The 12,843-nt window shown below is 40.5% G+C and overlaps 1 protein-coding gene across 1 annotated transcript in view; it reads right to left on the bottom strand.

Moving 5' to 3' along the window:
* Positions 1–12,843, bottom strand: part of MKL1 (megakaryoblastic leukemia (translocation) 1) — a 152,498-nt gene that overhangs the window by 40,334 nt on the left and 99,321 nt on the right. The window contains exon 4 of the mRNA XM_014543825.1: positions 1,323–1,388. Coding sequence (XP_014399311.1) covers positions 1,323–1,388 — 66 coding nt within the window. The remainder of the gene's footprint in view (positions 1–1,322; positions 1,389–12,843) is intronic.

Raw genomic sequence — 12,843 nt, 5'->3', positions numbered from 1 at the left:
GCTCTCCTCTCACTTACCAGACCCAGCCACAATAGCTTCCTTGAGGTTTTCAATATGCCAGGCCCTTTCCTGTACTAGGCCCTTACACTTGCTTTTCCTTCTCCCGGGGCCCTCTTCCTACTCTTGAATGGCTAACTCCATCTCATCCTTCAGATCTCAGCTCAAATATTTCCTATTCAGAGAGGCCTTTCTTGACCATCTTATCCAAAACGACCCCATCTCACTCCTTTTACTATTAACATACCAACCAGTTAATTTACTTCATAGCACTTCCCGTACTCTGAAATTATCTTATTTATTTACTTGTCTCCTTGTTAATTAGGAGTATTCTTCTAAATAAAAAACTCCTGAGACCAGGAGCTAGATTTATCTTGCTGTATCAGCAGGCATACACTAGGTACTCAAATATTTTGAGTGAATTAATGAATGAGAATTAGGAAAATACAGTGGCAGTAGGTGAGCAGGCATTGAGTTAACGTGAAAAACATCAGTTTTCCTACTGTGAAGCTAGGAATTGTTGTCCGACATTTTTTTTTAACTTTATTAGGGTATATTCAAGTAGCAATAATATACAAAGAAAAACGAAAGAAGGAGAGTCTAAGCCCACTGTTGATGACTTAAAAAAGAAATGTCAAAAAGAGCAAAATCTAAAAAAAAAAAAAGAGCAAAATCTTGCTGATTCCAGCTTCCACCCAGTTTGTAATGAATATTATTAATGTTAGAAGCAAATTTTATTATTTTTCTAACAGATTCCAAGGTTGGTTTCATTTCTCCCTGAGTAATGCAGTTCTGCACCCAGCTCTGCAACAACCCATCTAAGTCTCATTCAAGCACATTCACACCCCATGCCAGCCCAGGGTACCTGAGGATCTCACTCGAAAACAAACAAACAAAAAACTGTTGTTGTTTCAAAACACCAGGCAGAAAAGAGTTTTCTCTTTCCAAAAAAAACCTGAACACAAGGCAAATCATATGCACGAAGTAGGTTCTTCCTCACAATACTTCAGCTCAAGATCTGCTCCTCCAATAAAGGGAAGTGTAACGGGGCGTGGAAGTGTAACCCTTTTAAAGGTGCAATTCAAAAGCTAATGCTGACACCATCAAACCTACTGCTGTTTGTTTCAATGAACTCAATCAATTAGGGCAGTTATCTTCGCTCTTAGTGATGAAGAGTCCTGAACTTGGAAAAACACAAGCAAGAAGAGTGAAAGATGAAACCTGTTGCCCTTGTTTCCTGTTGGCTGCCTTCTGTGGCATACTGGGTACACACAATTATGTCCTAAAAGCAACTCAATCAAATGCTGAGAGAGAGTGGTACTTACGAGGCATGATCCCTTGGCTCACCAGCTCTTCCCGTGTCCGCCGCTGCTGGAGCTTCAACTGCAGCACTGCATGGCAGCAAAGAGAGAGAAGAGATGAAGTCTCAGTAGGGAATTCCACCACAAAAGACACATTTTCAAATGCAAAGAAAGTCTCAAAACAGAAGGGTGTAGTGTAAAAGAAGGATCCTCTTGAATTGTGACTGTAATTGCAGAAGTGGCCTGATACAGCAGGGTTTCCGTATTCTGCTGTGGGCGGCGAGAGGAAGTTGCAAAGGGTCTTGCAGGGCGATAACAATCCACAAAGTACCAAACTCTTGCTCTTGCTCAAAACCTTCTACAACACTGTCCTCTCAAGGTTGAAAAAACACACAAATGCTTAACTCAAAGAAAATATGAGGACCACTACCCAGCAGAAAAAGCTTCCCAGATAGTCTACACTTTCTTCCCGGTAGCAAATGTTTACCACCATAAATATAGTGAATGATACAGTTATTCACACAGATCAGGAAGTATTGGTAATATCTTTTCATCTGCATCTAAAAATCATACCTATTTTCACCAGAAAATATTTTGCCATTAATATAACTCTTTTCTTCCTATTCACTCTTAGAGCCTTTTCTGTTGAGGTGAAACACCAACCAACTCAGGGGCCCTCAAACTTTTTAAACAGGGGGCCAGTTCACTGTCCCTCAGACCGTTGGAGGGCCGGACTATAGTTTAAAAAAAAACTATGAACAAATTCCTATGCACACTGCACATATCTTATTTTGAAGTAAAAAAACAAAATGGGAACAAATACAATATTTGTATTTGCATGTGGCCCGTGGGCCGTAGTTTGAGGACCCCTGAACTAGATGATTCAAAGCATAGCAGGCTAGGTAGGGGAGGGTGACAGGTGTTTCTCCTATTTACACTCTGGCAACACCACTTAATTGGACAACCTATTGAGATTTTTTTTAACTTAAAACTCAGTGATCTATATTTCAAATGCCAATGAAACCTAAAGGGTATTATCACTGCACACCATGCAGAATGATGATGCATGCCATGGCCTGCATTCAGAGGCAGAGAAAATGTTCAAAAATTTCACAGAAAGGTCCCATGGGCCAAGGACAGTAACCTTACATGATAATTCTTTAGTTATAAGGTCCCTGCAAGTCACATTTGAGAGGGACTTGTCTCTATTAGGAACCATATTACCCTAATATCTGTCTTTTCCATCCATTTTTAAGGCCTCCAAGATTCATAACTAGGCTTCTAACTAGATCTCAAATCTAGCAGGCCCAAAGTAGATCTTGTCTTTCTCCCAAAACCCTAATCCACTTCCCATTCTTTTTCTCTTTAATGGTATCTCTATCCTTCCCGGTACTAATATTAAAATTTCTGAGCCACTTCATCTCCTCCCTGTCCACAACTGTCCTATTTTATAAAGTTTACTGCACTATGTTTTCCCATGTTGCAGTATTAGCTCACTGGCTTGTGTCCTTCCTTGTGCTGTGTGTCTTCTATTCTAAGTCACCCGAATAAAGGTTGTCCAATTTACTCTTCTTCAAGTACCATGCACTTTTCCAACGCTTTATTCACTTCACCTGAAAATGTCTACCTTCTTCACCTGACCTTCCCAACTCATTCCCCAGCATTCAGAATTAGCCTAGGCCTACTGTGAGCAACTTTTTATCTGATATAAAAAGTATAGTAATATTTTGCCCTGTGTAATACTTACCCTCTGAATATATTTTCTCTCTCCTGCCAGTTTATACACTCTTGGAGGGCAGGAAATATATCTTATTAATGTATACCCCCCCATAGCACTTGATACACCGTAGGCATTTAATAATTGTTTCTTGAATTGAACTGAATCTCAAAATGATGATACATACAGTCTAAGAAATCTAATCAGGAGGTTATAACTATAATTATATATTTTCTTTTACAAATTAACACTGTTAAAAGCAAAGCTTTGCGAATAAAATATGTACAAACAGCAACAGCCACTCCAGTAGCTAAATATTTACAGGCTATGTGCTCTGTGCCAGACACTGTTCAATGTACTTTCATGTTTTAACTCGTTTACTCTTCAAAACCCCCTATGGCAGGAGGGGTATTATTAATCCTATTTTACAGATAAGGAAAATGTGGCCCAGAAAAATTAAGTATTTAACCTAAGGTTATCCCACTAATCTGATATAATAAAGATGTAATATGCAAATGTAACGACCGGATCATGGATCAGCAGGAGGGTGGGGCAACGAGCTACAAGTGGGCGGTGGAGAGCTACAGGAGGGGGCAGGGCAGCAAGCTATGGGGGGGGGGGTGTCTAGGGGAGCGGGTGGAGAGCTACTGGAGGGTGGCAGCGAGCTACTGTAAGAGGAGCTATTAGAAAAGTATAAAATACAAGAAATTAATTTCATTTCAGAGAATATGAAAATCTAATGTAATTCAGTAAGTCTGAACACCTCAAAGAAATGCTAACTATAGCTGTTGGCCAAGAATAATTTTGAAATATCTCCCCAAAATTTTTTTTTTTTTTTTAATATATTTTATTGATTTTTTACAGAGAGGACAGGGATAGAGAGTTAGAAACTCGATGAGAGAGAAACATCGATCAGCTGCCTCCTGCACATCTCCTACTGGGGATATGCCCGCAACCAAGGTACATGCCCTTGACCGGAATCAAACCTGGGACCTTTCAGTCCGCAGGCCGACGCTCTATCCACTGAGCCAAACCGGTTTCGGCAAGCAACCCTTCTTAAAAAAACCCCAAACATATACAGATAAGGCCACAAGAATATTTTAAGCAAGCTTCTGGATTAAAAAACTTCTTGCTTCATGAAAGCAAAACTTTGAGTCTATGATTCAAGTTTTTTATGGAGAGCAAAGTAAAAATCTTTTTAAGCTTTATATTTTAAGAACTCTAGTGCAAAGAGGAAAGTTTACCGAATAAACCTTTTCCATCTCTAAAACTAAATGAAATTAAAGTTTAGTTATTTGAAAATTCCATCTTGTCTCTCTCAGTGGTTAACTCCAAATTCCATGCTTATCTGAAATCTGACCAAGTTCCCTATTCAAATAACAGAAGTTGCCCTGCATCAGTATTATCTTGGGTATCACAACTTGATTGTAGGTATGTTCTGTTTTTTGTTTTTTAAAAAAAATATATTTTACTGATTTTTTACAGAGAGGAAGGGAGAGGAATAGAGAGTTAGAAACATCGATGAGAGAGAAACATCGATCAGCTGCCTCCTGCACACCCTCCTACTGGGGATGTGCCCGCAACTAAGGTACATGCCCTTGACTGGAATCGAACCTGGGACCTTTCAGTCTGCAGGCCGACGCTCTATCCACTGAGCCAAACAAGTCAGGGCTTATGTTCTGTTTTATACATTGCATAACCCTCTCCTACTAACGCTAACAATCTTTATAAGGAGAGTGAAAAGACCTAAGCAATAAACTCAGAATTATGGTAGTCAACCTATACTTTATTTTATAATGTATCTGATTGCCTCTGTGTGTGTGTTGTGTATATATGCAATGATCCTTCTTCTAAGATTTCAACTACAAAGAAATGAATATTTATATGAATACCCTCTTTCTTTAATCTATCTTACTTTCTCTTAATTCTAAACACTAAATAAAATGCTTTTATGTTTCCAGATCTTAAGGATTATTCTTTTTAGAAGAAATCATTTAGTAACTCACTTTCAGTAAGTAACATTACAAGGCAGATGCTCTGTATTCGCTGAAGGTATCCTAATCAGGAGTATATTTCAGAGGCCATACATTTAATGCACATCCACCCTCACCAAGAATTACCTAACACTAGTTCAAATTAATATTCTCACAGACAGTGCTAGACCAAGGAGATTCAAAAAAGTAAGAATTCAATGAAATCTCTCTATTTAACATACATCAACATTTAGTTTTCTTCTCCACTCCCCAAGTCAATAAAAACTAAACAAAAATACCTATTTGTGTACAAGTCTTTCTATGCTCACTGTTATTGAATTCCACAAATTTAATATATCACCTGTTTCTAAGTGGTTCTATGGGAGCAGCCTATATATAGATGAACAGATGTCTTTAAAGCTAGTGGATGGTAAATCAACTGAGTTGCCTGCCAGAAAAGGATTGGAATGAAAAGAAAAGAAACTGGACCATAAAGTAGAAATAATAAAGTTTTCCACCTGTTTCAAACAAAAGCGATCAATTGCTATTTGAATAACTGGCTACTTGAGAAATCAAAGCAAAGGAATGAACATCACATATTTCTGCCCTGTAAGAACATGGAAGTACGTTGATGGTATTCAAGGGGTAATGCCATCAAAACAATTGGGTCAATCAGGACTGGAAAGAAAAAGCAAAAATAAGTGCAGTGTTCTCAAGCCCAGCTCTGTGGCTCCCACTGGGAAGATGGGAGAAGGAACAGTGTGGATTTTATCCTTAAATCTTAGCATGCTGATGTTAGAATGTTCATCTTTGCAGCAGTGAATTATACCTACTTTACTGGTGTATTTTACACCTCAGTTTATCCTACATGCCTGAAATATCATTTAGTGACACCCAAATTGTAAAACCACATTGCCTATCACTCAGATCCCAAGGCTATTTTTCTCTGAAAACTCAACTAGTTTCATTCTTAGAATGTATGATTAAAAGTAGGTGAAGGGTGCCCCCAGAAGAGGGTACTAGTATTCCTCATGTTCTATTGCCTGAGTTACTTTATAGCATCACCACCAAAATAGGAACTGGGAATTGGGATGGAGAGAGTTCTCCATTCATTCATCTAACACATATTTACTAGACAACTACTGGTATACCTCATTTTATTGCACTTGGTTATACTGTACTTCACAAATGTGTGTGTGTGTGTTTTTCAATCCCTCCCCCTCACCACCCCCCCCAACCTCCCCTCCATGACAGCTGTCAGCCTGCTCTTTATGCACATATGAGTGAAATCATATGGTACTGGTTGTGTTTCTTTTTTACAAATTAAAGGCAAGACCCTCCACCAGCAAAATAGATTATGACTCACTTTATTGTGATATTCACTTTATTGCAGTGGTCTGGAAGCGAACCCATAATATTTCTGAGATATGTCCGTGCTATGTGTCAAGCCCTATGCTGGGTGCTGGATACACCTGTAGTCTCTGCTCACACAAAGCTTTCAGTTCAATTAGGGTAAAAGACATCAAATCACATATAAATAAGTACAAATTATGATCCATCTTTTATAAGAAAAGAATAAAGGATATTAGAGAGGTCGGACCCTCCTTTAATATTCTGTGATAATTAACTTTTCACATTTCCTCTTTACTACCATACAGTCAATTGTTTAAGATACTAAAACTCCTTGAAAAACAGAGAGCTCAAGAAACTGAATGAAAATAAGTAAGAGAAGGCACACAGTTTCATTTATTCTTTACACATATTTGCTTAGTTGCTCTAGGGTTCACATACTAGTTGGTCAGCACATCTATTCACTTCATATTCATCATGCCTTATTCAGATCTCCCTTAGTTCCTTGTCAAAACTTTCCTTAGGCATTCATTCAAGAAATATAAGGGTCTACTATACACACCAGACACTGCTTGCTGCTGGGGATATAGTAGTGACCAGACCAATTTAATAGCTGCTTTCAGTGGAGTTCATACTTTTGTGGAGGAAACAACCATCAAATAAGCACTTAAAAGAGTGAAAAGTATTTTCAAAGAAAACATACTCAGACACTACATCCTAACTAAGCAGTCTGTTTCCATGATTCAATTCATACATTCAAGCATCTTTTGTACTCTCAAAAATCTAATGGGGGAAACGAGACTCAAATGAGTAATTTACAATGCTATAAGAAAAATACTGTTATCTGTAATACAGAGGAGTTTTACTTAAAAAGTCACTGGAAAATTCCATTTTAGTTAACACACATGCAGTACTACTAAAGGTCCCTGCCAAATTCTAATCATCTGGTCTTATGTGTGATACACATATGTGCATAAATGATAATAAAATGATGTTAAAGGCAATAAAAATTCAAATAGTTATCTATTTTTTAGGTGCAAAGGTGATACTAACCAACACTGGAAGTCACAAAGAAAGAGAAACAAGATCCTTTCTATGTGGAGTAAGACTAGTGAACATATTAAACAGGGCCTGAAAAAATATTCTATCCTTAGAGTCAGTTTTATTCAGGTTTCAAGTAATTCCCTGATATCATTCCTAAGAAGTAACACTACTCTGGGCCCCTACTTACTATAAACTCCCACATGTCTTTCCTGATACACCCTAGAAAGATGCTCCCTAGTTCTCAGTCCTTACCCTGTCCTACAGCATCTCTGGATTTTTCTTCTTCTATTTCTTATATATAATTTCCTCAAACTTTCTAAACTAAGTTTCTCCGATCCTTTTCATGATTAATTTTCTTCCTTCGACTTGGGAAGCAAGCCTGAATGGTTTAGCACAGTGTATACTACACCAAAAATGTATTTCTGGCTTGTGCTTTTAACATAAACAACAGCATTTTAAAGGCCCTACGTATTCTATAATTAGCCCTACCCTTAAGCAGAAGGATTTACTGTCAACCTAACTGTGATTTCTGGAGAAAGGGGCAAGCATTGTATATTGAACTGATTATATGAATACTTTATAAGTTCCAAGCAAATGCAATATACTTACAGAATCGACCTTTAAGTGGAGACCAAAAAACATCAGAGAAAGAATTGGAAGACAGGAGAAAGGGGGAGGGGAGGGACGAACTGGAAAAGAAGGGAAAGGAGAACTGTTTCCTTTAGGAAGGCAGTTGTGGAACATGTAGTCAGTGAAGACACACTGTCTGCTCCCAGACTCTAGGCAAGCTGGTATGTATAAAGCAAGATTTGGAGAAAGAAGAAGAATTGCTACCCATCCTATATAATAAAGAGCTAGTATGCTAATTAGACCGAACAGCTGAATGACTTTCCAGACGAAGTCAGAACTGCAAGGGCTGGTCGAGGCTGCGAGGGCTGGCTGAGGCAACCGAGGCTGCAAAGGCTGAGCCCTTTGCACGAATTTCATGCATTGGACCTCTAGTTCATTAATAAAATTAAATATACAATGAATATTGAAAAGTATGCTCCTGAAATTCTAAGTTGTCAATATGGAAATAGTGGTTAAAGGATCCAGAAAGGTTCATTCGTTTGTTACCAGAGAAAGAGGGACCTGCTGAAATTCAGATCTATATTTAAAACAAACAAATAAACAAATAAAAAGTGGAACTGAGAGAAAGTGAATTCTCTCTGGGATCCTACTGATCCAGCATCTAAAAATCATATGGCTAAATGCAATGTGGTATCCTGGATTGGGTCTTGGAACAGAAAAAGGACATCAATGGGAAAACAGATAAAATCCAAATAAAGTTTGGACTTTGCTTAATAGTGTATCAATGCTAATATCTTAGTTTTGACAAATGTACCATGGTTATATAAGATGCTAACATTAGGAGCAACTAGGCAAAGGGTATATGGGAACTCTCTGTACAACTTTTTGTAAGTCTAAAATTATTCCAAAGGAAAAACTTTACTTAAAAATCCCATAGATTTGATTCTCCTTTCAGGAAGATTTATGAACCAATTACTAAAACATATCAAAGGTCAGGTTTTTTCAAATTGAAATGTTACCCTGTCTTGTACAGAAAGATAATACTGATTTCTATAAATGATTAAGAGTAAATAATAATGCACCTTTTAATAAACGCAATTTATAAAATGATTTGTGGCATAAATATATACAATCTATACTAATAAAAGGGTAATATGCTAATTAGACTGGGAGACCTCCGGGAGACCTTCTGGACATCCTTCCGGAAAAAGCCATGGTAATGGGGCCGAGGCAGAGGCGGTTAGGGGCGATCAGGCCGGCGGGAACAGGGGCATCAGGCCAGCAGGCAGAGTGGTTAGGGGCGATCAGGCACGCAGGCAGGCAGGCGAGCAGTTAGGAGCCAGCGGTCCCGGATTGCAAGAGGGATGTCTGACTGCGAGAGGGATTGGGCCTAAACCTGCAGTCGGACATCCCCCGAGGGGTCCCGGATTAGAGAGGGTGCAGGCCGGGCTGAGGCCAGCATGAATTTCATGCACCAGCCACTAGTCCTATATAATAAGAGCCTAATATGCCAAGTGTCTGTTTGTCCAGTCGGCTGTTCAACCAATCAAAGCATAATATGCTAATGATATGCTAAGGCCGCTCAACCGCTCGCTATGACGTGCACTGACCACCAGGGGGCAGACAGTCGACTGGTCAACTGGTTGCTATGATGTGCACTGACCACCAGGGGGCAGATGCTCCAACCTGTAGGTTAGCTTGCTGCTGGGGTCCGGTCGAACAGGACTGAGCAAGACGGGCTGGACAGGCCCTAAGGCCCTCCTGCAGTCCCTCCCCAGTGGCCAAGCTCCTGTGTCACTTCCCGGCCCCAATTCTGCACTGATGGGGTCCCTCGGCCTGGCCTGCACCCTCTCACAATCCGGGCTGAGGGACCCCACCGCTCCAACCTGTAGGTTAGCTTGCTGCTGGGGTCCGGTCGAACAGGACTGAGCAAGACGGGCTGGACAGGCCCTAAGGCCCTCCTGCAGTCCCTCCCCAGTGGCCAAGCTCCTGTGTCACTTCCCGGCCCCAATTCTGCACTGATGGGGTCCCTCGGCCTGGCCTGCACCCTCTCACAATCCGGGCTGAGGGACCCCACCCCTCCATGAGTGCATGAATTTCGTGCACCGGGCCTCTAGTAAACAATAAAGTAATGTTGCAAAGACTTGAAGAGAGGAATTCCTAATTCTGTTTACAATCACAACGTCAATAGCCATCTATAATGAGATTTCAAGTTTAGTTTTATCAATATGCTCAATCATTCATCCCTTTCACAATTCTATAAATTTCTCTTCCATCACTGCATATAGTGTGTAAACATGAGTTAAATTCTCTCTTAAATCATTGGCTTCAGAAATTAGAAATAATACCCCCCAAAATGGTAAATATTTTCAATTTAATCTGAATATCATCAGGAATACAGGCAGAGAGATGAGAGATCTTCCTGGTTTGGTAAACCTGGGCTTATACATCTAACCTGCTAATTTACAAAGAATAAGCTTATGAAAATTGAACATGAGTTACTAAAATATGCAAAATAAAAGCTCTCTATATTGTGTAATAATCTATAATAATAAAAGTGTAATATGCTAATTAGACCAGACATCCTTCCTTCCGGACAAAGCCGCAGCGGGTGGGGGCCAAGGCAGAGGCAGCAGAGGCCCCTGGCCACGACGGGCGGGGGTTGGGGCCAAGGCCCTTGCACGAATTTCGTGCACTGGGCCTCTAGTTACTTATAAAATGGTAAAAACACACATGCATCATTTTATTTAATTCTTAAAACAAGGCTTTGTGGAAGACACTATTATTATCCTATTTGTAGATGAGGAAATTGAGCATTAGAGAGATTAAGCAACGTGCCCAAGGTATCTATCTCAATCTACAGTCTGAGCCCTCAACCACTATTATATGTGGCACATCTCCTCTTTCATAAAACACACCAGTTCCCTGTGTTTAAAAATGACACTACACCAATAGTGCTATCTGCATGAAGTGGCTAGAAAAGACCTATATACTTACTAACTAGGGGAAAATCAAGGTGATTTCAGTGAACAGTATCAGACATTTCACAACACTACAATCTAAAAAGAATTCTTATATTTAAACTAGAGGTCTGGTGCACGAAATTCATGCAGGGGTGGGGGGTTCCCTCAGTCCAACCTGCACCCTCTCCAATCCAGGAGCCCTCAGGGGATGTCCTACTGATGACTTAGGCCCACTCCCTGTGGTTCTCTGCTCTCTGTGGGGCCCACTTGCCTGCTCGCCACCGCGACGTGCAAGCAGGACCTGCTGTCTACTGACTGGGGGGCCCGCTTGCCAGCTTGCCCAGTCGCCGCAGCGAACTGCAAGCGGGCCCTGCTGTCTGCTGTCTGGGGGGCCCGCTTGCCAGCTCGCCTGGTTGCCGCGGTGACCCGCAAGCAGGCCCTACTGTCTGCTGTCTGGGGGACCCGCTTGCCGGCTCACCTGGCGGTGACCCGCAAGCAGGTCCTGCTGTCTGTTGTCTGGGGGGCCGCTTGCTGGCTTGCTGCAGGTGGGACTGAAAGGACTGGAGGACTCCTGGAGGCGGGTCCGGCTGCGCCACCTGCCTGCCACTCCCCCAGCGGGGCTGAGGGGACTGGGTGCCGCCATCTTGTGGCTATGGGCACTGCCATCTTTGTGACTGAGTGACAGTCAATTTGCATATTCCCTCTTTATTAGATAGGAGGATTCCAAAAGGAATAGAAACTCTAACAGGGTAACAATGGTCACAAGTAAAGGTCATTTAGAGGGACTTATCCCAGAGACAGGAGACAGTCTGGAAGGTTACAAGAGAACTTTACAGACCTACTTGCCACTTGGTTCTCAAAGCAGAAACATCCACACTGAAAAGGCAAAGAGCACCCACTTCCTAGTACAACTACCTTTCTGCATTCTGCCAGGGTTCTTCCCTGGTACTAGGGAAATTCTAGGTTAATTCATTCATTCATTTATTGAACTAATATTTATCATGCACCTATTATATGCTAGGCACTGTGCTAGGTGATGTAGCAGTAAAATGGGCAAGAGATGCAGTCCCTGCCCTCACAAGGCACGTTTTAGTGGGAGAAACATAACAAATATATATATTATAATTTTTGGTGGTACATTATGTGAAGAAAAATACAGTGGAATAAGAGAATAGCGAGAGTGACTGAGGATGGTAATTTCAGACAGAGTATACAAGGAAGACCCTCTGAGTAGATAGATGACTCTTAGGTAGAAACCTAAATAGTATGATAAACCATGAAAAGATCTGAAGAAATAGCAAATGCAAAGGCACTGAGGTGAGAAAAGGCTTATATTGAGAAAGAAACTCAAGATATAAAATGAGGAATGTAATATGCTGAATTCCTACATTATGCAGTCACACTGGATTGGGTGTACTACTTCAGTGATTCATTTAAATTCAACAGCTAGTTAAACTATGTATTACCTTGATTTTATGGATGAAGAAACAAAGGTTCAAAGAGATTAAGTAACTGCACAGCTAATAAGAGGTAGAGTCAGTGTTCAAATACAGATTGGCCTAATACCAAAGTCAATGCTTTTTCTACTATATTACATTTAATGCCAGAATCACAGCAAAAAATATTAATAATCTATATATCTGTAATAATAAAAGCATAATATGCTAATTAGACCAGATGTCCTTCATGACGACCTTCCAGATGAAGCCTGGACTGCGAGGGAAGCCTGGGTCCCAGGTGCCAGAAAGAAGCCGGTCCCTGCAGCAGGGTGAAGGAAGGCCTACTCTTTTTTTTTTTTTTTTAATATTTTTTTTTATTGCTTAAATTATTACAAAGAGTATTACATATTTCTCCTTTTTCCCCCCGCCCTTGACAATCCCCTGGCCTCCCCTACCCCCCAGTGTCTTATGTCCATTGGTTATGCTTAT

Source organism: Myotis brandtii, unplaced genomic scaffold (genome assembly GCF_000412655.1).
Source record: "Myotis brandtii unplaced genomic scaffold, ASM41265v1 scaffold339, whole genome shotgun sequence".
NCBI lineage: Eukaryota > Metazoa > Chordata > Mammalia > Chiroptera > Vespertilionidae > Myotis > Myotis brandtii.
Note: the sequence above shows the minus strand (reverse complement) of the source record. Positions and strands in the feature narration are given on the sequence as shown.